The sequence below is a fragment of the Aspergillus bombycis genome (assembly GCF_001792695.1).
Source record: "Aspergillus bombycis strain NRRL26010 chromosome Unknown contig00186, whole genome shotgun sequence".
NCBI lineage: Eukaryota > Fungi > Ascomycota > Eurotiomycetes > Eurotiales > Aspergillaceae > Aspergillus > Aspergillus bombycis.
In genome coordinates, this window is record NW_019170188.1 from 1 (window position 1) to 24,806 (window position 24,806).

Below are 24,806 nucleotides of genomic sequence, written 5' to 3' on the forward strand. Positions count from 1 at the left end.
AAAAAAAGAAAAAAAGAGAAACCTTCCTAACAGTCGTTCATCGTGACCACGACCAACTAATCCCAAATGATAAATCCCTTACTTACCCCAGCCAGAGATAAACTACAACTGTAAAAGTCGACGGATGAAACTCTAAGCCCCCATCTCCCAACAGAGGAACGACATACCTGGATGCGAATTGTAGGAAATGCCTGTGCCAAAGAGCGGAGCCTAGTGGCTGCCATGAATCCGTGGGAAAGCTCAAACTCTACTGCTGATCTTCCATCTGGAATCCCAACGATGACCAATCACCTTTGCCTCCATGGTGTCTGGACGCCGGGCTCCCCGCGACGATTGGTTCATGCCCGGCACTTCCAACTTGGTCTGTGAGAGAGGAGGGGTGGGCAGAGACGCCGATGCGAATCTAGGGGGTGGAAAGAAAGGCCTAGTACCAACAGAAGCATTTCGGATACACGCGCTAAACAGATTGTGTACGTATTCTAGGAAGATTATTAACCTTCATCCATGTTCAGCGCAGCCTCCCACTAGTATACGGCTCGATCGTGCCTGTTGTGTTGCGGTTGAGAACCCAACCCTTTCTGCCTACAAGATGACTCACTAGGATGATGTCAGATGTTGGCTCACTGCCTATTTTTCTATACCAGTACGTGTATTGGTGTGATCATGGCACACCTCGAGGCTATGTCTGGTGATAGGTGAGGTAAGAGAGGTTGTATCCTTGTCTCATCTGTATTATATGTCGCTCATTATGACGCTTATGTAGACTGTCATTGATTCATACTAGGAGCAATCATCAAATCGGATGCTTCATCTCCAGGAAAACATAAGTGAACATTGACCACACATAATGCGGATGCTTATGCAGCCGTAATTTCTATGATACCGTAGTATCAAATTTAGTTCATTACAACGTGAAATATGGAGGGTACATACGAGAGGCAAACACATCGTTAGCGCGTATACTGTGTATACAAGGGCTTACCACGAGAGGAATCAAGTACGTGGAGTTCTCACTGTCGAGATATGTAAGACAATAGGGCATAAATTCAAGGATGTATAATATCACCGCGGTTCTCCAACCCCACAAAACCCGAGACGAGGAATAACGGTTAACTAACAAGCTAACTGCGAGTCAGTGATCTAATTAAGAAGCCACCTTGAGATACGGCGCATGCCCACCTTTGACCACAGCGCGGCTCACTATTATATCTCCCGTGTTTCATCTTACAATGCCGGTGCGACCCCCGATAGGTCCAAGGCATACTTCAACCCATAGGTTTTGCCGGCAATCTGCGAAATTGAACAAGGAGCCCCAGACTTAGCCTGCATACGGACTCCATAATTTATTGTTATCAATCCGTAATCGACAGATGCGATTCTCTCATGTCACAATTAAACACAACCAGCTCACATAATGTACAGGTACAAGGTCCGGTCATCGAACCAATATATTCCAGAAAAGGTTCACGCAATAACGCCATGGAAAATGCCAAAAAATGGCACTCAAGAGTTTATCAAGTCAAATAGGCCGTCCTCTTCAATCACCGACGCAAGGATCGGGATAACGATGCATCAATCAATACAAGAAATCTGGGTATGAACGAAACAAGTTTTAGTTCTGTGTCTTTGTTCTGCCATCGCCGATGCCAGCCTGTAGCCCATTACTGTCAGTTCACCTTCTATCACGCCGTCTGACTTCGATTTCTAGACTCGTCGTTCACATACCAGGCTCAGTAACCGCCACACACCATCACTGGGCTGCGCTCCAACACCGATCCAGTACTTGGCTCGGGACCGGTCAAGTGATACTTCCTTGTATGGCCTTGCGCTGCGGGCTTCCTCGTCGGAGAGGTTTGTAGGGCGTTGCGGGACGGGGTTGTAGGTGCCAATGACCTCCAAGGGTTTCGAGTTACGAGCGCTCCTGTAGTGCTCACATAATATTAGCTTCAAAGCCGCCTCTTTTCGTTGGACATATTGGCCTGTTCTCATAGTGTGAAAGTCTAGACTCGGGAAGAAAAAGGGAAAGAAAAATAAAAACGTAGACAAACGTACCGTGCCTGCGCAACAATAATGTTGTAAAATGCTGATGCTTGTTCCCGAATCGGGCCAGACGAATGCGGACGACCATTTTGAAGGCTGAATGGAATTGACCGGCAGCAATGAGTGTCCAACAGAGGGTCTATACGCTGGGTCTGAAGCAGGACAGCAAGACTTCCGCGGCAGTTTCGCAGATTGCCGGAGGATTTGTTGATCCGGGATTACGGAATGCGGATTAGCGCCAGGCGGTGTATCGGATGATAAGGTATGATGTAATCAAATCCCACCACAAGCTTCTTTGGGGTTATTTATTTAGTTGAGCTCCATCGTGTACTTGAGATAGATCATTATTCAGAATATTAGATGACTGAGGGACATTGAGCTCTGCAACTTTCCGTCCTGTCCCTCCAAACAAGTAATATATGTTTCGTTCTGCATTGACAGGGCTCAAACGATATCCGTTCCCCGCTTCGATCCGATACTATAGTAGAACCGCCAGGATGTCGTTGAAGGTAGGCTTCCTTTTACTACACGATTCCAATCGTATATCAAACTAAGATATCCGCATAGGCTATTTCTTCTAAAGATGCCGCATCCCTAGACAAAGATCTGATGGAAATCGGAGGATGGTCTTTGGACCAACTGATGGAGCTTGCTGGATTGTCTGTTTCGCAAGCAGGTGAGATGCAAATTGAAAGAAACCAAACAAGCTACGGATCCCACTAACAACACCCTCTTTAGTCTACCGTGTACATCCTCCAAGCGCGGGGAAGAACATCCTAGTTGTCTGCGGCCCCGGCAACAACGGCAAGTCAACATCAAGGCCACCGCGATGGGACACAGGTTAATGACAATCACAGGAGGAGACGGTCTAGTCGCTGCTCGCCACCTCGCTCAATACGGTTACAAGCCATCCGTTTATTATCCGAAAGAGGGCAAGAACGAACTTTACCAGGTACGTTCGCCAACCAGGGTGGATTCTACTTGGTTGCATCCAAAGCTAAACTCATTGATAGCGCCTCAAAACCCAACTCGACAACCTCTCCGTGCCATTCATTACCGATTTTCCAATAGCAATCAAATCTGCTGATCTCTTAGTTGATGCAATCTTCGGTTTTTCTTTCGGTGGTCCCCTGCGTGACCCTTTCCCAACCATCATTTCTCAGATCGAGGCGGCTTCGGTGCCTGTACTGAGCGTCGATGCGCCCAGCTCTTGGGATATAGAGGGCGGCCCACCGAAGGAAGGCCCTGGGTCTAAGTTTATGCCAGAGTATCTGATTAGTTTAACAGCGCCAAAACCCTGTGTGAAGTATTACCAGGGGAGGCATTTCCTCGGTGGTCGGTTTTTGACGAAGAGTATCGCGGAGAAGTACGGGCTGGACCTTCCCAATTACCCAGACATTGATCAAATCGTGGAGGTTAGGGTTGATGCCGAAGGAAGGCTTTGAAGAATAGCCATTGCGATTATATTGATTGTTTTACTGTCTAGAAGAAGGCTGGTGTGATCCTTTGAGGTTAGTTTATATGTACAGCGTGTGTGGATTGCCTAAGTTTGTTGAGTCTAATACTGTAAAATGCATGGCTATCATTAAAGATGATTGTCTAATCCTCAAATGCATCATGTGCTCGACAAAGGCCGTCTACGCCTTGCCTTATTGCAACGACTCCCTGATCTCACCGATGACGCCCTTGACCCTGGGCTCCTTCCCGGGACCCGAGGTCATCACGTTCCCCATGACTAGGCCAATGTCGTATACATCTGTAGCAGCACTCTTGACTTCTTCACTGAGCCCCTTGATCAGTGTGCCCAAGGCGACAAGGCTCCGATATACCGCTTCCGAGTCCTTCTCACCGACGATCATCTGCACCAGTTCGGCGAGGAGCGCCAGGCCTCGTTCAGAAGACTCTGGGGCAGATTCTCTACCTTCAGAGGTGAGGTAAACAGCGATATTGATGTACAGAGTTGCAACTGCAATAGTAAGATTGCGGTTTGGTGTTGCACCGCTGCTACTCAGTGCCGATTTTACAGCGGGTATGATCTGATCGAACCTACTCATAACCAGCTGTCGGCCAGGATCGGTCTCAAAGAGGTTGGCCAGCATTCGTACTGAAAGCATTGCATTGTTGACATTTGGAGAAGTATCAAATGTGCCGCTTGATAGGATGCCATTTATGAGGTCTTGGCCGTTGTAGTTTGCGGTGGCAGTCACGGGTGTTGCAGCCGCAGATAAACGAAGGAGATCCAGACCTGGTAGTCTATTTGGCACAGGCCAGCCCGTTGCAACCTTAAACAGTAATCCAAGTCCGGTCTCTAAAGTAGGGAATTGCTTGAGACTCTCTGGGGTCTCTAGGTGATTGCACAGTGAGACAACTGTGTCTACTTCCGGGGGGCTTAGGGATAACTCCTTCGACCCAGACGACACAAGCTGCTCATTGATTTCTTGTAGCTTCTTCGCAATCACCTTCAAGTTGGCAGACTTGATAGAAAGGTATGTCTTCTGGGGAAGAACTTTGGGGCGGGATTCAGGAACAGAGGGGGGTTGAGCAGGAGGTTGAGCGGAGGCATCCCCAGGACGGTAACGATTCTCCTGGCCCCAAGGGTCAGCGCCAACAGGAGTCGATCCCTGGGTAGGCTGTCCAATAGTCGCACCCTGTGTATTTTGGACAATAAATTGTGCCACTTGGTCGAGATAGTTCATGGACAGTTCATTGTCCTGAATGAACTTCGTTGCAGCTTCGTACGGGTTTTGAGAGACATTGTACGGGAGCTTGAGTGGCGGTTTCCCATCTTCAACGTCAACGTCGAAGACATAATCATAATCCTGGCCTAGATAATCCGTCTTCCTTCCACTGCTGGCAGCAGAATCAACCACCGTGCCCACGGCCACCCATTCCTGCGACGCTACCGACCATGTATGGGCGGTTACGCTGCCGTCATTTTGTCGAATCATTTGTACCTGGCCATCTTTCGTGCCAGATTTCTGCTGAAGAAACTCGGGTCCCGGTAATTTCTCCTTATTGATGTTCCCAACTTGTTGTTCGGGTATCGAGGACTCTTTAACAGATTTCTCGAACTGCTCCACTACCTCAGCGCTTGCTACCCGTTCTTCGCTCCGGGTGAAAATCCGGGTCACACGGTCACTGGCACCTGTGACAATATCACCGTTTTCTTTGCAAGTAGAAACCCCCCACACTGAGATCGCCGGGTGAGTGATGGTTTGCACGCACTGCGTGCCGCTCCAGACTCTCACTGTGCGATCTTCCCCGGAACTCACCAACTCGCCCGACGGTAACGAATCTAAGGAGTAAATAAAACTTTCGTGGCCATTAAGTTCTGCGACTACCTGACCCTGTATGGTGTACAATCGGATTACACCATCATTGCCGGCTGAAGCGAATTGTGCACCAGTGGGATTCGACGCAGGAACCTTACAAAGGGCCCTGACAACATCACGAGAATCTTGGATGGTCTTCAGAAGAACTCCGGAAGAATTAAAGATCCTAATAGCTTTATCTGCACAACCTGTAAGAGTATTAGCGTGGGAGTCATACAGTATACCTAGCCCGTAGTATGACACATACCGGTAATAACTGTATCCTTATCATACGCCAGCACTGCCCAGACACTCCCCTGATGGCCCTCAAAGGTGACATCGCACTCCCATTTCCCAAGTTTCCATAGCTTAGCCGTAGAGTCCCAGCTTCCACTGACAACCCAGCCACCCTCGGGTGACACATCCAGAGCGCAGATATTGTGGGCATGTCCTAGAAGCATAGCATCTGCATTGTCATCCGACGCCTTACCCGGCTGTCTTGCCTCGATAATAGTGTCCTGGCCTCCGGAAAATACTAGGCCCTCAGGAAATTGAGGGGTTGGTGGGTAATAGGCTATGGCGTTGATAAAACCGGAGCCGGAGGATGTGATGGTGTAGTCGTATGTTGGGGGCGGGGTAGATACAAGCTTCCAGAGTCGGACAGTCGCATCGCGAGAAGCCGAAAACACGGCATTCGGATTAGGAAAGGCCACAGCACGAACCTGCGATGATCGTTAGCGATGGTCAGTTGTCAAAAAAACAATAATTGAGATACCACTTGTTGTGGACATCAACAGCCGGGGACCTTCTTACATCATCGCCGTGGCCCTCCAAAGAAGCGGAGATCTTGAAGTCAGGCATACATAAAGTTCACCCCCAGAGGGCTAGGAGGAGGCCAGTGAGAGAACCTGGGCAAAAATTATATTGTCGGAAAACTGGCCAGGTCCTATAACGAGACGGAGAGATTGACCTGAGTGAGAGTTGCTGTGTTGGTCTCTTGGTTACAACGTACCAGGGAACTAGTCACTCATACTAGTTAGTACTTACTAAGGGACATGACAATAGGATCCGCGGAGTCCCAGTCACGTGGGCGGTGGAGTAGAAGCTGCTAGAACTGCAAAGCCTAGACCGGTGGGTCAGGCACCAGCGGATGGCTGCCTTTAGCCACCAAGGTCTCCAATTGGCAATTGGAAGCTGGGGCAGCCGGACAGTAAATGAAGGACATTTAGGTATAATCGACCATGAATTCTGCTATGCTCAGAATGAGTGACCGTTCCTTACATGGATTTAACTACACCAGACCGTGGGCTTTGACCAATCTCCATGGGACGAACCCTGTGTCGGCAGGTAAGCCCAAGGGACGCGAGATATATATTTTGGCTTGATGAGGGCTTGCCATATCCTAATAAACGATCGAAAACAAGTTTGCGGTGGTTATATTTGTTTATTCAGCCGTGCAATCTCTTTTGCCATATTACCATAACTATGTTCGCACAGGTCGGTTGTCGTTCATCCGAACCCTCAAGGTAATAGATTTGATATTGGCTCTGGGCCTCTCGGGTCCCTGTAACCTTCGATCATTATCGGAAAGCCGACTTTGAGAATAATGAATTGCAAACTTCTTCTCCAGGGGGTGATGAAGTTTTCAAGTAGTCTTTCATTGTAGAGAAGCTGCTGTGCTATTCACCAGCCACTAAACTAGTCTTCTAGCCGGACAAGAAGCTTGTTGGATATATAGAATGGGACCACAGACGTGCAGATCCTGGGATATTACAACGAAAGTCATGGCAAGTCTGGGCTTGATTGAGGGAAATGGCCGGTACAGGAAGTTGCCATGCAAAAGGGCTTCAGATACCAGTACTAAGTTAGTATTAGCACTCTCAGGGTATGCAATGCTCAATTGACTATGGGATTCTGGCGAATGAACCACAACTCCTTTTGTTTTTCTAAATGAGATACATATAACGGCCCTACTGGAGCATTTTAGCATAATATATATGTAGATCAAATAGTAAGTAGATCCTATGCAAGTTTAAGAGACTATCTGTAAATAGCTCTAGGATCACGCGCGGCGAGTGCTTCATTGGGGCACAAACCTGTCGCTTATTGTCTACAAATACGATAGTACATGTAGTCTACTTGATAGGGTACACACATGTGGTTCGGCCTTGGTTTAAGGTGAGAGTGGTGATGAAACGAGATTGTCTACAGAAAACTGAGATCATATCTTATTCTTCGGATTTAGACAACCCCTATTTGAAGGTTCGAAATCGTTTGTCTGGAACCGATGGCGTCTGTCTAAGGATGAATGAATATATACTCCAGATAACATCAAAGTCTTTGTTAAAAAGACATCCTTGGCTTGTAGGAATCACAATTCTCTGCATCTACGAGGCGATTGCATATCTGTGCCTGTATTGGCCATTTACATCAATGTATAGCGGCAACCAATCATGATGGAACAATCAACAGTGCAGCCTACTACTAGTACTAGTAGTGTTCTTGCTGGCTTGCTCTTAGCTACTTCTGCCTTGGCTGCACCAACTTTGAAAGTAAGGAAATCGGGTGTTATTATATTTCAGAATTACTGATCATGTATATAGATTCCCGCAAACGAAATGTGTGCTGAAAAGTCAAATAAATATGCCGAGAATAACCTTACCCAGTCGACAAGACGAACGATGATAGGAATGTCAGAAGGCAGAGGAACAGCGCTCACCTTCCTACTGACAATATAAATCGTGGCTCCATTGCTTAAATTGCCAGACCAAGGAGCGAAGGCATAAGAGGCGCTCCAGCGAAGCTTAGTGGATGTCGGACCCAGGTGGAGAAATGTATCTTTTTGCGTGAGACAGGGGTCTTATCGGTTGACGATCATGATCCATGGCGTGGTACATAGACTCGCAATTGCGCAGTTGGGATAACAAACTGTTGACATCAAATTCAAGTCTTGTGGTGAATTTTGTGTGCGATTCTAGTATCGCGTTGTTTGTATTGACAAGAAACAGAACTATCTTGCATTGCAGTAGTACTGCTCATGCTATACCAATTGCGGCTTGACATCGCATGGAATGACTGGGATTCTTTAGATCACTTGACAAGGCTTCCAAAACGACTAAAAAATTCTGAAAGCAGCCTGATCCTTCAACTTCGATCTAAGCGGGCTATGTGTTGGCTCTGGCCAGACATTGATGGCTATTCAAAGAAAAAGACTATTCTATGGATAGATGCTATTCTATTCCAAGATTCTCTGTGTCATTGCATTCGGGGAGGTTATTCTTCTATTCTACTCGTATATATGCTAGCCCGGTACCTTGATTATTCGACCTTTCCCGCAGGCAATGACTGGCGGGCTGCCAATAGTCAAGGATCTGGTAATTATCTGCTCATGCTGCTCAAATACCTGTTCCAATAAAGAAATCTACACAGTGATTGCTAGCAAGGTACGTATACATGGTCAACAGAAACAACCAAGTGGGGATAGCAGGGATAAAGAGTGAACCAATGATGTGAAGAGCTGGAAGCAACAAGGATGGACGGGTGCTGCTATATACTAGTACTAGTAATACAGCAATCTGCGGTCATTATCTAAGAGCAATACATGCAATGAGACATGGGTTCGTCTTAAGCTAGTCGCTGAGGCCATTGACACCTCAATATGGCTATCCAAACTCTTTATCTCGCCTATGTGGACTGTGCAGTCGATTCAAAACTACATGTATTCACTAGAGCTTGCCAGGTAGGTAGCTAGGTTTTACCACTCCAATGAGCGACGAAAGTAGAATTTACACAATGTGGTCATGTACAGCGATAGTTTCCCTATAATATACCATTTTGGACAGGGTCAGTTATAGTGGCCTGCATTAAAATGGTATAATCGGTTATCTAAGGAATTGGCGGTGAGTCTATGTTCCCTTGAGTTGTTGTCTGCAGGTTTAATCGGAGGTGATATGCAGCGTTGTCGGTGGCTAGGAATGAGGGAGACTGGCCTGCCTGGCTGTTGTCCATCCAGTATCCTGAGCGCAAGGATACACAGTACTCCGGAGTATGAAAGAAATTGAATAGTACACGATTAAAGTTGGGCAAAATAAGTGGGTCCAGCTACAAGCCTCACGTGCGCGCACACTAGTCCTGATCGGCCTTAGTGCGGTGTGTCGGACAATTGAAACAAATGCCGGTGGGTTGAACGAATATCAAAAAGAAGCTCACCTCGCGACTTCAAGCTCTCTTCCTTTAGGGTCGGGGTCTCCCCTTTTCTTTATTCTCTCGAAGGGTTGCGGATTACTTGTTCTGTAGTGGGTTTGCTGCGGTGGACAGATCTGTTGACTGGTTTCTCCTTCTCTTTCCCTCTCGTTACTTTATTTCCTCCGTCCAGGATTTCTCAATCGTTGTTACTACAACCCCGCCGTACTTGAGTTGATGACTTGACGAGACTGACGAATTTTCTTCTGTACTTCTACATAAACTCCTTTCCACGTCGTTTTCAAGATCTTCTCATTTCCACCTTTCTTTCTGTTCTTGGACGGGTCTCTTCGTCTCCGTGTTTGAACATCAGATCATTACATAACGGCCGCACAGAATTGAATTGAATTGAATGAAATCACTCTAATACCGAGAAATTGTCATTTTACAACCCCAGCTGAAAGCTGCAATGGCGTCAGGTATTGTCATAACTGTTTGAAACCTCCACCATCGATGGTTACTCATATTTCACAGACCTCACAAAAGTGGTCCCCTTGACCTGCCACGGACACTCTCGTCCCGTGCCGCATATCGACTTTTCTTCCACAGTAGAAGATGACCAGTATTATCTTATATCCGCTTGCAAGGGTATGTCCCTGATCATTGGTCAAGCGGAATGCTCCAAACTAAACCTTTGCAGACAACAACCCAATGCTCCGGGACGGTATCACCGGTGATTGGTACGTATCCCTCAGTACTATCCATTCCCATTCATGACAAAAGACCACTAACCACGACACAGGATTGGAACCTTCCTCGGCCACAAAGGCGCAGTCTGGCAAGCCAGACTCTCAACAGACGCCACCATAGCTGCAACAGCTGCGGCCGATTTCTCCGCGTAAGTTTGGGAAGCTCATTTTTTCCCCGGCAGCTGTAGCAAACCACTAATGCATGTCTACAGAAAGGTCTGGGACACGCATACAGGCGAATGTCTCCACACGCTGCAGCATTCCCACATCGTCCGGGCAGTTGCATTTCCCATGCAGCCATCTCCCCAGGTTCTTGCCACAGGCGGCTTTGAAAAGAAGCTCCGCATCTTCGACCTATCCCGCAGCAACAGTGGTAGCAACTCATCCTCGCCGACCTTCCCCGCATCAACGGGGGAAAATGGTACCGGAGTAACCAGCTATGAGATCGGCCCGGGCGTCCATGGTGGAACCATTAAGTCCATCGTCTGGAACCAGGATTATAATATCCTCACGACAGCTGCGGAAGATCGGAAGATCAGATGGTGGGATTTGCGCTCTCGTCACCCTGTCATTGAGTACACCGTTGAGGGTACCATCGGTAGCTGCGAATTGAACACCCTGGCCGTCCGCCCCAATGACCCCGGCATCCTTACTGTCGCTGCAGGCAAATCTGTCTATCTATTTGATGGCTCGAGCCCTGGCCGTCTGCTCAAGAAGACCGACTTCAGGTACGAGGTCGCTAGCGCCGCCGTCAACAATGAAACTGGCCGTCTGGTGACCGGAAGTGCAGACGACACTTGGGCACGAGTTTATGATCTCCGGACGGATGAAGAGCTGGGTATGTTCTCTCTCCACTCATTTTCATTCATAGTACTCCATGAGCCGAACTAATACTCCAACAGAAGTCCAAAAAGGACACCACGGCCCAATCTGGTCTGTCAGTTTCTCACCCGACGGTAAACTCTACGGCACAGGAAGCGAGGATGGCACGATAAAATTGTGGAAGGCATGCAGAGAGCCATACGGTTTATGGCGGTGAAAGTAACACCATATCTGTGAAATGTATTTTTAAATCTTTCACCGTCCCTATTCTGCAGATACGGAGGTATGTATCTCGGAGGTTATCTGAAAATATCGAATTTGGTGCTTAGCTATGATGCTATGCCTAGTTTGTACTTAGGGACAAGCTTTTGTTGGCTTGGGATAGCATTTCGCCGGTAGTATCTTTAATGAAAAGAACAGATTAGAGACCAATTTGGTTGATTCTATATATTTGCATGAGCCGAGTGGATAGTAAATGGCTACGAACTATTATGATCTAGCATAGTCGTGCCTTTTGTGTGTTAACGTAGCAATAACGACAAATTATTATCCTTCCCAATCTGACGCGAAACTTTCGAAACCCAGGTATTAACCAGTTACAAGCGCTAGTGACCGGTGGGGTTTACTCAATCATGTCAATATCGTCGTCGCCAGCAGCAGCCGTAGTTGCAGGCGCAATTTGCTGCGGCTCAGCCGGAACGGTCTCCTTGTCAGCAGTGCCAGCACCAGTGTTTGCAGTGCCCCAGTAATCGTCCATCTCTTGGTCCAGCTCTTCTTGCGTCTTCTTGGGTCGAGCAGCAGGGGCACGACGGCTCTCGCCCTGGCCCTGGCCCTGGCGTCGTCCGTTGGCGGGACGACGCGCCGGCGATCGCTGTCCTGGCACATACCGATCTATATGATCCGGAGCTGGCTTGGAGACATCGCTACGTCGGTAGCGTCCGCCACCTCCCCGGCGGCCACGACGGCGGCGTGCACCATCGTCAGCACTTTCATGTCCACTTCCGGGGCTAAGACTGCGAGAGTCACGATCGCGTGGCCGCTCCACACGGTCAAACAAGCTACCTTTAGGCCTTTCGACATTGTCAAAGGGATTCCGGTCTCGTCGTCCACCGACTGTGGAAACAAGGGTCACACGAATAGGTTGTCCTTTAGCATTCGCGCCGTCAAACTCGCTTATGGCCGTTCTCGCATCGCTGGTACGTGCATAGGTAACGAAGGCGACACCCTCAGAGCGTCCTGCTCGGTCATAGACGAGAGAGAGGTTGCTGATTGGGCCAATTCGAGTAAACAGATCCTGTGAAGGAGATCCATTAGACGATCGAGAAGGCAAACTAGTCAGACCAACATGCTTACCTCAAGATCACTTTCTGTAATATCGTAATGAAGGTTCTCAACACGAAGCTTAGCTCCAGTAGGGGCGCTATCTAAGGGTTAGCCCACGCCACGCGGAACATTCAAACGAACTAGACATACTGGTCCGGCGGCGGGGAATAGCGGTCACCGCGTGGTCGTCGAGGGGCACGAGATGGGCGTGCTGAACAGATTGTGTAAGAATGGAAAACTAGAGGTTCCGCGGCAAGTGCCCGGGTAAGGTTCAAAACGCACAATCTCTGTCGTCTTCATATTTGTCGTGTACCCAATCCCTATAATATCGAATCCGAGTTTGTTAGCAAACTTAACACAATTGCAGACTAAGGAAAGGGGCGTTTTACAGATCTAAATCAGGGCGTTCTTCTTTATAAGACTGTTGTGGTCGCAAAAAAGGACAATGTCAGCTCGAAATCATTTCAAGTATCATGGCAACTGATCCATCGTCTGCGGACTTCGCGGCCGAATGCCTATTCCAAGACAACTACGAGGCCAGCGAATTGTGCTTTTCAAGATGCGCGTAGAGGGTTCGAAAGAGAGTTGGGAGGGAGGACCTATATTGAAGGACAGGCCGATCAGCATGAAACCAAAAGAAGAAATATATGCGACGAATGCAATAGCGGAGTTGAAGAAATACCTTTCTTACGCCATCACGGCGACGACCTTGAGGAGGGCGGCGGCCACCCCGATTTTGTTTCTGCTGATATTTTACATGTCAGTGAGCTAGTTATCGGATGAGTGGCGACAATATAATATGGACAAATTGGAATTGGCGCGAATCAGCACACTTACAGGGCGCTCCGCAATGATCTCATCCAAGCTGCGGTCCATGGTGGACATGGAAGGTATCGCTACAGTAAAGAAACGAGATAAGTTGCTGTCAAGCAGGAGAAATATCTAAAAGTCAAAGTACAAACGTACACAGTAGATAAAGGGAGAGAGTGTTGAGGTTGAGGTTAAGGTGAGCCGGAGAAAGAGAAACACTAGGCCGGAGACACGGTCCAGACAGCTCGGGCGGAACGAATTGTCACGTGACACATACTGTACATGTCACGATTTCTTAAAATCGGGATTCAGGAATAAGTTCATGATGAAAGGCATCTCCTTAGCATTACAGTTGTGGTTATTGATACTGTGTTTATTTCCACAACTACTTCCACCCCCATCAATGTGGTGTACACGTGAGCAGTGGCCAAAAGGCATCATAGAGGGAGTAGAGACAAAGTAAATCCAGGATGCGATGCAAGAACACCAACAAAAGTCTCGTCATAGTCCGGTATGCATATTCCATGTCGTCGCCGATCAAGACATATCCCTCCCTATAGCTCCAGAGAACACCAGTAGCAGCTTCCAATAGCAAAATATTAGAGGATGTGAAAGAAAAGACAAAACGCCAATGGTGCGATACGAAACGTCATTAAGCCCCGCCATTGGAAGCGGCATTACTCTGTCCACAGTTGCCACTCTCCATCATCTTCTCCATGAAGCTGTAGTAGTCGTACTTGGGTTCATTTTGGTCTTCACCCCGGTCAAACACTTCATGTCTAGGCATGGTCTGAACAAGATGGTCAATCACTTCATCGGGGATAAGTGAGTGTCGAAGATCAAGTTCTGTGACATATGGCTATTCAAAGTCAGTGATTGCACGAAACAAGGCGATGTAGCCTCCTGATTGGAACATACCTTGCCATCTGCGACTTCACGGAAACTCTGCAACACTTGTTCGGCTGTGTTTTGATCCTCAGTCACACTGACCATGAAACGGATAAACTGTTCGAAGCTAACTCCGGCGTTCTGTGCTAATCTAGCTGGGCCACACGTCTCAACGTACACCTCGTGCATCTCATCCTCATCATATACTAGTCCAAGACTGGCAAGGGCAGCAGAGAACTCAAGCTCATGAAGGGTGTTTGAGGAGTCGCGATCGAAATGTCTAAATACTGATTCAAACTCTTCCAACTGGATCGGGGTCAAATTCGTCATGTTCCGAGCCACAAGCTGATTGTCAAGGAAGGCTAACTTCTTGGAGATGCTCGACTTGACTAGGCTCAACTCGTAGGAGAGTTCATCTAGTGTATATGTTGTGTAGTCGTTCTCTTCAATGTTCGCTTCCACACACTGCTCGTCTATCTCCGCAATAGTATCTAAAAACGCATCAAGGGGAGGAAGGTTGTCATTGAGTCTCTTAACATGGGCTAATTGGTCTTCTACATCGCCATCAAGACCTGATATTGCAAGAGATAGAGTCTTCAGAGTTAGTGCGAAGTCATTCGCTTTGTCCGCGAAGGAACGACGTAGGGCGTTCTTGATATCTCGAATCGTCTCGTTAATGAGTTGACTACGTTCATGCTCATCGCGCGTTAGACATTCCCATTCTTGATCGCAAACTTCAAGACTTAGCTCTGCGGGGGGGTCATAGGGGCGGAGACGGTAGGTGCTGAGCTTGGTTTTGATGTTACCCAAAAGGGCAGCGAGGTCGGATTTTTCAGCTACCCATTGTCGTTTCTGTTTTCGCTTGTACAAGGAAAATTGATAGGCCTGGTCCTTGGCATCCTTGTACGTTCCTTCGAAAGAAGCGTTCTTCCATTCTTCGCGTTGGACCCTGATGAGGCGCAGAAGTTCCTTCATTCTTCTTTCATATGAGTTCTGCATTTCCCAAGCGCCATGCATGTTGTTGATGAACTTTTCGACTCGCCTACCGGCATTCTCGACTCGCTCCAGTTGGGAGAAGGCATGAAACCAATATGCGATGTAAGTCATCAAAGACCGCTCATCAGGTCTTGGGACATCGCAGACATCGTCCACATCAAGCAGGTCGGGAATGCCGATTTCATTAGCAGCAATTTCAAATGCCAATTTCATGTTCCCACGGTGGTCCTTTTTATCAAGCGCGTCGAAGTCGATTAAGTCAGGGCGATGTATATCCAGAAGGGCACAAAACGCCAGACCATCGTTCCAGCTAGTGGAAAAGTCCCGGACCTCAACTTCCTCGTAGCAGGCGGTTTTCCTTTGACACCACAGCAGTAGACCCTCCTTTGCGGTCATACCTTCCTCATTGATATCGCTGATGGTGAATCTCAGAATGAGAGTCCATATTAGCCCTAAGATGATCTTCCTATTGCCATCAACGACGTCCTCTGCACCGATGTTTGTCATCTGAATTCCCCTCCCCTTGATAGTGTCCAGACTCTTGTTGACATTTTCAAATTTTTGCACGCGCAATCTGGGATTCGAGGCATATTTACCGAGGGGCTCGCCGCCGAGGATTTCGAGAAGGTGAATGAGGATGATCTAGGTTAGCTTTGTAAGTATCTGCGCATCATGTCTCTCATCCCCTCTCCTTTTTGATTATTTTGTCTTTCCGAAGACTTGGTAGAGGCAAGGGTAAGGCTTATCGAGGTGTCGGGTAGCGGGGCTCACTCACGCCGTTGGAGAGGTCAGATACTAGATCTTCAATGAAGAGTCTTCGGACCTTCAACTTATCATTGAGCCTGGAAGATCACCAGTGTCAGCTGAATGGGACCCAAAAATGGATGAGAAAGGTTAAGGCAGGATGAGATCAAGGGATCCGATAGACGCACGGGGTCGACTCCGATCAAGGGGAAGCAACAGTGGGCGGCTAGTGGAAACTGACCATTTTGTAAAGGTTTTCTGCTGAACATTGACCCATGACTTTTCAACCGTCAACATGGTGAATAGCTGTAATGATGTAGGACATTCAGGGCTGGTCCGAAGGGAGGCTGGAGATAGCGCCGAATAGTAACCCAGACGAGGGATACAGTTTGATAGAGGGGTAATCCTTGAATGGAAATGGTAGGATCTTCAGACGGAACTAATTAGAAAGGAAACAAAGCGGTAAACGATGCAAGTGTTAAGCCTGTTTTAGTGGCTGGAAGCACAGTGAGCGGAGAGGGTAATAATTAGTGAGCTAAGATTAGGAGTTCGTACTTCGAACCTGGCAGCACCGCTATCCCTGAGTTGGCCATGTCAACAAACCTTTGCCGCCCCCACAGCAACCAAGCCCATTCTTCATGTCAATCCTTGGGGGAAACTCTCTCCACAGATTCCAGCGATGCGAAATTTTAGCTTATATGCAGGTCACAGCATGGGGAAAGAGGTCGGAGAAATTTTGAAGACAAAAAAAGACAATAATTAAGAAAGGATCATTATATTGGGAGAGAAACCACTATGAACACCAGATTGGACCGTGAATATCAGCCTCACCAAACAGAAGAACCAGGTCTTGCATTTCCCCAGGTTTCGCAAGGAACTCGACTTTAGACTTTGTAGAATTTAAGATCAGAGTATGGCAATCATAGATTAGTCTGTTCTTTTATTGACGAGAATCAAGGCGAAGAAGAGAATGCAAGGGAGAGGGAGAGCGAAAAAGAAGATCTTTTAATTTTTCAATACTTCAACCTAGAGGTTTTAACAAACACCCATCACAGAAATGGAAATGCGTCAGGTTCTCGGTTTTAGACGGAGTAAGCGAAGATCCTTTCTTTAGACTGGGACATCCTTAAACTTCTTTTTGCGGAGTCTTCTCCTCTTCAGCACGCTTTCGTTTATATGCCCATTTCGGTACGCTTCAACCTTTCTCGACCCGAAGTTAACCCGCTCCGGTCTTATACTATTTAGATCTTCATGATACCCCTTTTAAGGAGTAGATCCCTTCAAAGACATTCACCGCTTGACTGTAAAAAGGCGATAAGAGTTTCCCGGTAACAAAGGGGGTGTACAGATCAACCATGAAGATAAAGAGAGATTCTCTATCAATAAGGATCGTATTGAGTAACTGATAACGGATATTCTACGGTGAAACATTCCATCATAATACCGGACACATATGACTCTTTAAAAAAGAAAAAAAGAAAAATTTCCTACACAAAGAAGGTTAGGACACTTCCAGATAACACAGTAAGCTTGAAATTATAGTACCGCTCACTATGTACGGAGCACTTGTCCGGATCTGCAAGTATATTAAATCCCCTCAAGAGATAGAATTTGAATTGATGAAAGAAGCGGGCAATGGTGCCGATCCTTCGGAAGATTCAGGAAAGCTACTGGGCCCCGAAGCCGTGAGGACCCACGTTGCTACGACCAATGCGGAGTGCCGCTTTTGGAACCTTGAAAACTTGGCAGGGCTCAGGCATTCATCAGGCAACCTAGTAGGGCTTACCAAGCCCTCTGACAAATGCATAAGAGTGAAAAATTTGAAGCGCCTAGAACTTCCAAGAAGTCTTGGTGAGACTGGGCGAACAAATATATTGGTAGCGATATAGTTTAGGGAGCTATACAGCACTTGGCAGTTTGTCATAGAATTGCTGCACATGGCATACTCGGTAGAAGTCAAGGTCACATCACCACCGGACTGCATCTTATTCTGTCGCCGCGTCTACCCACCGAACATCCCTGTCGGTTCTCCAATGTTCTCCAACATGGCCCGCTCGGAGGAGCGCATGCATGAATCGACGAAAGAAGCCTAAAATTAGTTGAAATTCGGGAGTATGTTCAATGGTGGAAAATTGATCCCCACAAAATGATGGTGGTAGTGATTTAGGTAAAAGGTTTCAGGCAAACCATAATCGTATTGAGAGGTACGGCGTACCAAGCGGTGAGATATAATCAATGACCTCTTGACTCGGGGTGTTGATTGGAATAAGTATTGCGTGACAAGAGACAGAGGACGGAGGAATGTTACCGTACTTGCTTTGCTTTGCCACGTTGTCGTCGACTTTAAAAACTGATAGCCCACCGAAGATACGCAGTATCAAGATGTTTATTGGGGAGGAACGTGAGCGGATGCCCACTTTCGTCCCCAACATCCCCACGTTTTACTCTTACCAGTTGCAATCATGTCACAATTAGCCTCTCTGTAGTATTTTTTTTTTCCCTCTACCGTTATCATTCGGTGGCTGAGGCTAATTGACTGAATCCCGAGAGTTTCACACTAGATCAGATCCGGATTCGTGGACGGGCTGACCTGAGATCTGGTTGGTCAGACCAGCAGTTGGAGTGAGCTTGTTCTCCATATGGTTCGACCATTCAAGATAAACGTAACGCCACCAAATCTTATTAGTAACGGAAAAAAACACACTATCATGATTCTTTCGAAATTCCAAACCCAATCACACCACAGCAGTTTCATGCAAGCCCTCTTGGGCAACCGGCGAGCACAGGCTTAGTGGCAAAGTATACGGTGCCCTTCCGAGTCCTTTCTGCTGGCTTCCAAATCGGTCCAAGTCTGGTACATCGATTATATAACTACCGTGGCCGGACTTTCCTCAAATTCTGCTCCCTTCCCAGACTCTCAGGAAAGTGGTCCGACAGGGAAACAGCCTACACCTTCTTCCCTTCTCGTCCCTTCCTCGTTCTCACTTTCTCAGCATCCCCTCCAACCCCCCCCCCCCCAAACTTTCACAATGGGCTACTCCTCAGAAGATATTTCTGACCTCGACAAGGCCAATAACAAAGCCATGGAGGCTGGGGCCGAGAAGCTTGGTGTTCCCCCTCACTATGATGGGGACTTGGTTGGTGAAATGGATGAGAGGGAAAGGGATATAATCGAGGATGGTATCCATAAGTTCAGCCGTCTCGGTTGGAAGCGTCTCACCGTTGTGCTTATTGTGGAGGCCGTTGCCCTCGGAAGTTTGTCCATTCCTTCTAGTTTCGCGAAGCTTGGTATGGTGGCTGGTGTCATCTGTACCGTTGGTTTGGGTCTCGTCGCTGTCTATACTAGCCACATTATCGGTCAAGTGAAGTTGAAGTTCCCACATGTCGCTCACTACCCCGACGCTGGCCAGCTTATGTTTGGTCGCTTCGGCAAAGAACTGATCAACATTATGCTCATCCTGGAACTTCTCTTCCTTACCGGCTCGCATTGTTTGACTGGTACGATTGCGTTTGCGAACATCACCAGCAGTGATGTCTGCGCCGTTGTTTGGGGAGTCGTGTCTGCTGTGATTCTGCTACTCCTCGCAGTGCCGCCGAGTTTCACCGAAATGGCTATCCTGGGTTACATCGACTTCGTCTCTATTATTGTCGCAATTGGTATCACCATCATCGGCACCGGTGTCAAGAGTACTAGGGAGATTGGACTCTCCAATGTCAATTGGTCTGCCTGGCCACAGGAAGGCCTCACCTTCACCGACGGTTTCATTGCAATCTCCAATATTATCTTCGCCTACAGTTTCGCTCTCTGCCAGTTCTCATTCATGGATGAAATGCACACCCCTAAGGACTACGTCAAGTCTATCTGGGCTTTGGGCATTACCGAGATTGTTATCTACACCTTGACTGGTTCGCTGATCTATGCCTTTGTTGGTGTTGATGTGGGTAGCCCCGCCCTGCTTTCCGCTGGTAATATGTTGAGCAAAGTGGCCTTCGGTATCGCCCTTCCCGTTATTTTCATCAGTGGTTCTATCAACACCGTCGTGCTGGGCCGTTTGGTTCATGGCCGCATTTTCAAGAACTCTCCTATCCGATACATCAACACCAAGATGGGATGGATTACCTGGTTGGCGGTTATCACTGTGGCTACCCTTGTCGCTTTTGTTATTGCCGAAGTTATCCCCTTCTTCAACGATCTGCTGTCGATCTGCTCGGCTTTGTTCGTCTCCGGTTTCACTTTCTACTTCCCCGCCTTGATGTGGTTCATTCTCATCCGCGAGGGCAAATGGAATGAGCCCAAGAACCTAGTTCTGGGTACTATCAATGTGATCGTGTTGCTCATCGGTCTTGTCACGCTTGTCGGTGGCACCTACTCCAGTATTGATGATATTGTAAGTTTTGGCTTATCCTCTCTTCCATCCAAACTCAAATGCTCATACTATCTTACTAGATCATCAACTACCGCGAGGGCAGCGTTAGAGGCGTCTTCTCATGCAGTCCCCCAGCCTAAACTTTTGACTTTTAGCTAGCTGTTACCCCTTACCGTCTCACAGCAGGCGGGCAAAGTGGCTAATCCAATGATAAACCAGTAGCTTGGTGTTATCAAAAGGCGTTGTGGATCCTTCATTTCTCTGCCTGTCAGCAGCAGAATCATCATGAGATGAAGATGAGGGGGATTGCAAAGGTGTGATTAATTTTACGTAATAGGTTCAAATGCCGCCTGCACCCCCTCTTTATGGCCTTGAAATACAAGCCATAGGTCGGGTACTCCCCCAACACAGCCGCCATGGGTTAGCCGAAGCCATCCCTGCCGGTGAACGGATCACCCCTGTACAGATACCCGTCTTTTGTTTATAGTCATGTCGCGTTTTTTAGCATCAATGTGTCTATGTATATTTATGAACGATAGAACATATATTTAGAGGAATCCTCTCATTTAACCCTGTTCGTCTCTTTTGCAAAGTAACATAAAAAGTGTAAATTTATTTCGAAAGAAAACTCTCGCGTATCGTACCTTGCTGGAAAGTATATGCTCACGAATCGGTACAATCCCTGTAAACACTTGTACAGCTATGCTAAGCCAAGGACGGCAATTCCGAAAGTATGTTCATTGCTTTTGCTTGTATTTTTCTTGATCCCAATCGGAGCACTATCATGCATAATGAGGGATTAAAAGCCACCTGCAGGCTGCAAGTACGTACCGCATATTCGTATCCGAATTAAAAAGTCTCATAGCTCCCCAGCGACAATGATACCTGCATCATAAGATTTCGCTCAAGAAGAAAAAGAAAAAGTCTATTCCGCCCGACAAACCCAACTGTTCGCATCATCTAAATCTGGCCCCCAAGTCTCGTCGCAAGGGATGGCAACCAAAATCCCTTACATTTCATTGACTTCGTACAGAGAGGGCGCACGTGGTACGGCAGAGATTCGATCCCGCGTGGCACGTTCCCGTATTCAAGCAAGGGCGCTTCTAATCTACTAACAAGGCCTCCGATGTAAGAGTCAAGAAACGTCAAAAAGGTCACCGCGGAGGAGTTCGGCACTGCGGGAGGGGTGTAACGATCGCAATCATCAGAGCGAATGTAACCGAGAGGAGAGTTGAGTCAGTTCGGATGGAGTTTGTTCATGGTGGGTTTACCCGATGAAGTAATAGTAGCTATTTCCACCGGAAGGGGTTTAGACCGGGGATTTCCCTTTCGGTATGATATCATGTTCGGGGCGGGGCAATTGTCGCCCGCGCCAACCTACCACAGCCGAATCCCTTCTGCTCGCGGCTTCGGGTCTCGAACTTCCTGGTTACATTTGTTGTTTGAGTCGGTCGGCTTTTACGGGAATTGTCTTGAGCTTAGACGCCTCTTTTTATTTTTGATTTTTGATTTTGGGGTTTTGTTTGCGGGTAGAAGTGACCCTTGCGTGATTTTATCATGGCTGCAAAACTGACCATCACGGATTTGGTACCCCTCCCCAACTCGGCGGTTCGAATTCCCCGCCTTGGGTTCGGTGTTTATCGCTCGCCCCCGACTCAGTGTGTGCTGTCGACTTCGAAGGCTTTGGAGGCAGGTTATCGCCATGTTGATACGGCTCAGTTCTACGCGAATGAGAAGGAGGTCGGCGATGCGATTCGCGCCTCGGGTATCCCGCGCAACGAAATATTCGTGACTACTAAGATCCTTGTCCCCGGTGGCTCGCCTGATGCGACCTATAGTAAGCTGCTGGCCAGCGTGGAGAAGATTGGGGGTCCGGATGGTTATGTGGATTTGTTTCTGATTCATAGCGCCAACTCGGGCGCGTTGGGTCGGAAGGAGATGTGGCAGGCCCTGGAAAGACTCTTGGAGGAAGGGAAGACAAAGAGTATTGGTGTTAGCAACTGGGGTGTGAAGCACATTGAGGAGATGAAGTCGTATGCGAAGGTTTGGCCGCCGCATGTAAACCAGATTGAGGTGAGCTTGTCTGCCCTGGCTGTGATTTAATAGACGAGTGTGGATTATACTGACTATCCGCCTACTAGCTCCATCCTTGGTGTCAACAGCGGGTTGTCGATGCGTATTGTAAGAAGCATGGCATCGTTGTTGAGGCTTACTCTCCGATTGTGCGTAACTATAAAGCGAGCGATCCTACGCTTGTCGACCTGGCGAAGAAATATGGAAAGACAACCCAGCAGGTCTTGGTACGCTACGCTCTGCAGAAGGGATGGGTACCGCTGCCCAAGTCCGATAACCCTGATCGGATCGTGGCCAACGCCAATGTATTTGGCTTTGAAATAAGCGAGGAGGATATGGCTGTGTTGAATGCCCTGGACCAGGGAAGTGCTGGGGCTATTGTGGAGGCCGTTGAAAACGAATAGATACACGCTATGATGTATGATGAATAAAGATGCACCTGAGCCACAGGCGAAACGCCAAAGAATCTACTTGTTAATAATCTGGCCGTTCCATAAGAAATGCGTTGACAGATTGGAGTGTAGCGCGCGAAGGGTTCACGTCATGTTTGGAGGACACGATCCAGGCAAGTCGCTGTCGGATGAATTGCTTGTCGATCTTGTTTTTTGCATGAGATCCAGCAAAGTTTCCTGTTGCATGATTAGCATGATCAAATTGAGAACGGACGGATGAATAATTACCCTCATCGTCATAACAGAGGCACAATATGGCGAGCAACGCGCCTGCGGAAAGATCTTTCCCAGTCTCGCATGTTACGAGCAGTGACTGTGACGGGCTCGACTCCAGCTGAGAACTGGCAAATGCTAGGACCTGATGTAGATGCTTCCGTAGGTCGCGACTCCCCAGCTTAGAAACTCCGCAACCAAGGTTTAGTCGCTTTGAACTGCCCTCTGAGGCCTCCGGGTTTCCGTTGCAATCAATGACCAGATCATAAGTACCACCCTCGTTTAACCTAGGGTCTGTTGGGCTGATATACAAGTTACGGGTCGGCGTTATCAAAGTAGCTTGCTGGCCGCCATCTTGCTTTCGGTGTTCTTCTACCAATCTCTCGATAAGTTCCGGTAGATCTTCCTCTCCGGTGGCAGCAAGAGTGGACTTGTGTGCCCAGAAAACTGGTGGCGTTAGCCCGTGAGCCCAACCCTCACTATCGTCTCCTGCTCCTTGAATGTAACCACCCTCCGATATTTCCGCGCCATGGACACGCTTGGAAGCAGAGCAGAGAACAAAGAGATTATATGCATCTCCCTTTTGCAAATCAGTTGGATGAAAATACGAGCGATTCGCCCAGGCGACTCGAATCGGCTTTCCTAATTTTTGCTTGAGATCATCTAAATCGAGCTTGAGATCCTAGAAGCCAATCAGCCTATGTTCAAATAGGGCACAGTCACACCCTTTCGGGAAAGGTTACCTTTAGCGACTTGACAAAACCGTCGATCCTGTGCTCAATCTGCGACTCTTCGGAGGCGCCCAAAAAGTTCGGCGGGAATTGCACGGGATGGTATATAGTGTCGGACGGAAATAGTGCTCGATTGATGACCGCACACCAGATCGGAACCGTCTTGGATAAGGCATCAGGCATCACTGGCGGCTTGTGAGACAGTGTGACACAAATAGCCGAATATCAATAAAGTGGTCGTCAGCACTTACATTTCCCCCGGCGTGTTGAGTCAACAATGATGCAGCTGCAGTCATCATTGGTGGTTAGCGGTAGTCCAGGGAGAAGCGGACCGAAGGGAGATTTTGAAGGAGCCGTGATACGCTCACTTACCCTCCATGCGTCCGAGCAATGGGTAGAATCTGCAGGTTTAGTCTACGGAAGCTAAAGTCCCATTGGCCCGTATGACCATCCGTGCTCTTGAAGTAAGCGCTGCCAGCTTTGGCCTCCGGTGGGATATACCAACTACCACATCTCTCGTTGGCGACCAAGGGGAGGTCGTAGTAGCCAGCAACTTCATGGATAAAGGTGGCGTCTGTTTCAATTGATTGAAGTCTGTTTGTGATGGAGAGGGCTGATCGCCGCAAGGACGACAGAGTTTGGGAAATAGTTTGCTCTTTGGAGGGGAAATGAAGAGACGATACGGACACCGGAAAGGGATCAGAATCACCATCCATTTTGGTCACGGGCGGGAATGTCTTGGGCGAAAATATTAACAAGTAGGCTGCTTAAAATAGGAAATAGTTTACAATCGCTAGACTATGTCCCCTCCGTCAAGTTACGCAGAAGGATCATAAGTGAAAAAAAGAGGGGCCCATAACGGTCCTGATAAATTAGCCAATGATGACTCGGCCTCAAGCCCCATCGAGGCCAATGTTATTGGGCGGTGGCGTTCAAGAGATCGACTCAGAGTGGAGAATGGAGCATCTGACAGCAGTTTGTATGCCGATATCTGATTTCAGTACCTGACTCTGTAGGTTACATGTCATTGACTCTTTGTATAACTCCCTGGTAAAGTCTCGGTACAATACGATACACTATAGATATCTCTAGTGTCTGAGAACTT

The 24,806-nt window shown here is 47.9% G+C and overlaps 9 protein-coding genes across 9 annotated transcripts; 4 read left to right on the forward strand and 5 right to left on the reverse strand.

Annotated features, from left to right (window-relative positions):
- Positions 1-1,612: 1,612 nt before the first annotated feature.
- Positions 1,613-2,128, reverse strand: ABOM_011513 (mitochondrial 37S ribosomal protein bS16m; the record flags this gene model as incomplete). Its single annotated transcript, XM_022538641.1, has 3 exons — positions 1,613-1,651; positions 1,726-1,979; positions 2,053-2,128. 3 exons carry the CDS (start codon positions 2,126-2,128, stop codon positions 1,613-1,615), a joined length of 369 nt encoding a protein of 122 aa, XP_022383376.1.
- Positions 2,129-2,459: 331 nt separating this feature from the next.
- ABOM_011514 (NADHX epimerase) lies at positions 2,460-3,485 on the forward strand (the record flags this gene model as incomplete). The annotated part of the gene is made up of 4 exons (XM_022538642.1): positions 2,460-2,549; positions 2,608-2,716; positions 2,898-2,992; positions 3,054-3,485. 4 exons carry the CDS (start codon positions 2,460-2,462, stop codon positions 3,483-3,485), a joined length of 726 nt encoding a protein of 241 aa, XP_022383375.1.
- A 204-nt stretch (positions 3,486-3,689) lies between these two features.
- Positions 3,690-6,212, reverse strand: ABOM_011515 (WD repeat PLAP family protein; the record flags this gene model as incomplete). Its single annotated transcript, XM_022538643.1, has 3 exons — positions 3,690-5,560; positions 5,620-6,073; positions 6,165-6,212. 3 exons carry the CDS (start codon positions 6,210-6,212, stop codon positions 3,690-3,692), a joined length of 2,373 nt encoding a protein of 790 aa, XP_022383371.1.
- Positions 6,213-10,002: 3,790 nt separating this feature from the next.
- On the forward strand, positions 10,003-11,321 carry ABOM_011516 (WD40 repeat domain-containing protein; the record flags this gene model as incomplete). Its single annotated transcript, XM_022538644.1, has 6 exons — positions 10,003-10,012; positions 10,068-10,181; positions 10,234-10,273; positions 10,336-10,431; positions 10,495-11,120; positions 11,185-11,321. 6 exons carry the CDS (start codon positions 10,003-10,005, stop codon positions 11,319-11,321), a joined length of 1,023 nt encoding a protein of 340 aa, XP_022383374.1.
- A 405-nt stretch (positions 11,322-11,726) lies between these two features.
- ABOM_011517 (putative RNA binding protein) lies at positions 11,727-13,303 on the reverse strand (the record flags this gene model as incomplete). The annotated part of the gene is made up of 5 exons (XM_022538645.1): positions 11,727-12,398; positions 12,458-12,528; positions 12,578-12,638; positions 13,110-13,172; positions 13,265-13,303. 5 exons carry the CDS (start codon positions 13,301-13,303, stop codon positions 11,727-11,729), a joined length of 906 nt encoding a protein of 301 aa, XP_022383370.1.
- Positions 13,304-13,889: 586 nt separating this feature from the next.
- On the reverse strand, positions 13,890-16,162 carry ABOM_011518 (alpha-actinin, sarcomeric (f-actin cross linking protein); the record flags this gene model as incomplete). Its single annotated transcript, XM_022538646.1, has 4 exons — positions 13,890-14,096; positions 14,156-15,763; positions 15,897-15,963; positions 16,107-16,162. The coding sequence occupies 4 exons, from the start codon at positions 16,160-16,162 to the stop codon at positions 13,890-13,892; spliced, it is 1,938 nt and encodes a 645-aa protein (XP_022383373.1).
- Positions 16,163-18,894: 2,732 nt separating this feature from the next.
- ABOM_011519 (putative amino acid transporter) lies at positions 18,895-20,372 on the forward strand (the record flags this gene model as incomplete). The annotated part of the gene is made up of 2 exons (XM_022538647.1): positions 18,895-20,253; positions 20,313-20,372. 2 exons carry the CDS (start codon positions 18,895-18,897, stop codon positions 20,370-20,372), a joined length of 1,419 nt encoding a protein of 472 aa, XP_022383372.1.
- Positions 20,373-21,789: 1,417 nt separating this feature from the next.
- Positions 21,790-22,709, forward strand: ABOM_011520 (aldo/keto reductase family protein; the record flags this gene model as incomplete). The annotated part of the gene is made up of 2 exons (XM_022538648.1): positions 21,790-22,305; positions 22,374-22,709. The coding sequence occupies 2 exons, from the start codon at positions 21,790-21,792 to the stop codon at positions 22,707-22,709; spliced, it is 852 nt and encodes a 283-aa protein (XP_022383383.1).
- Positions 22,710-22,779: 70 nt separating this feature from the next.
- Positions 22,780-24,417, reverse strand: ABOM_011521 (initiator tRNA phosphoribosyl transferase family protein; the record flags this gene model as incomplete). The annotated part of the gene is made up of 5 exons (XM_022538649.1): positions 22,780-22,934; positions 22,986-23,652; positions 23,714-23,886; positions 23,953-23,987; positions 24,074-24,417. 5 exons carry the CDS (start codon positions 24,415-24,417, stop codon positions 22,780-22,782), a joined length of 1,374 nt encoding a protein of 457 aa, XP_022383384.1.
- Positions 24,418-24,806: the final 389 nt, after the last annotated feature.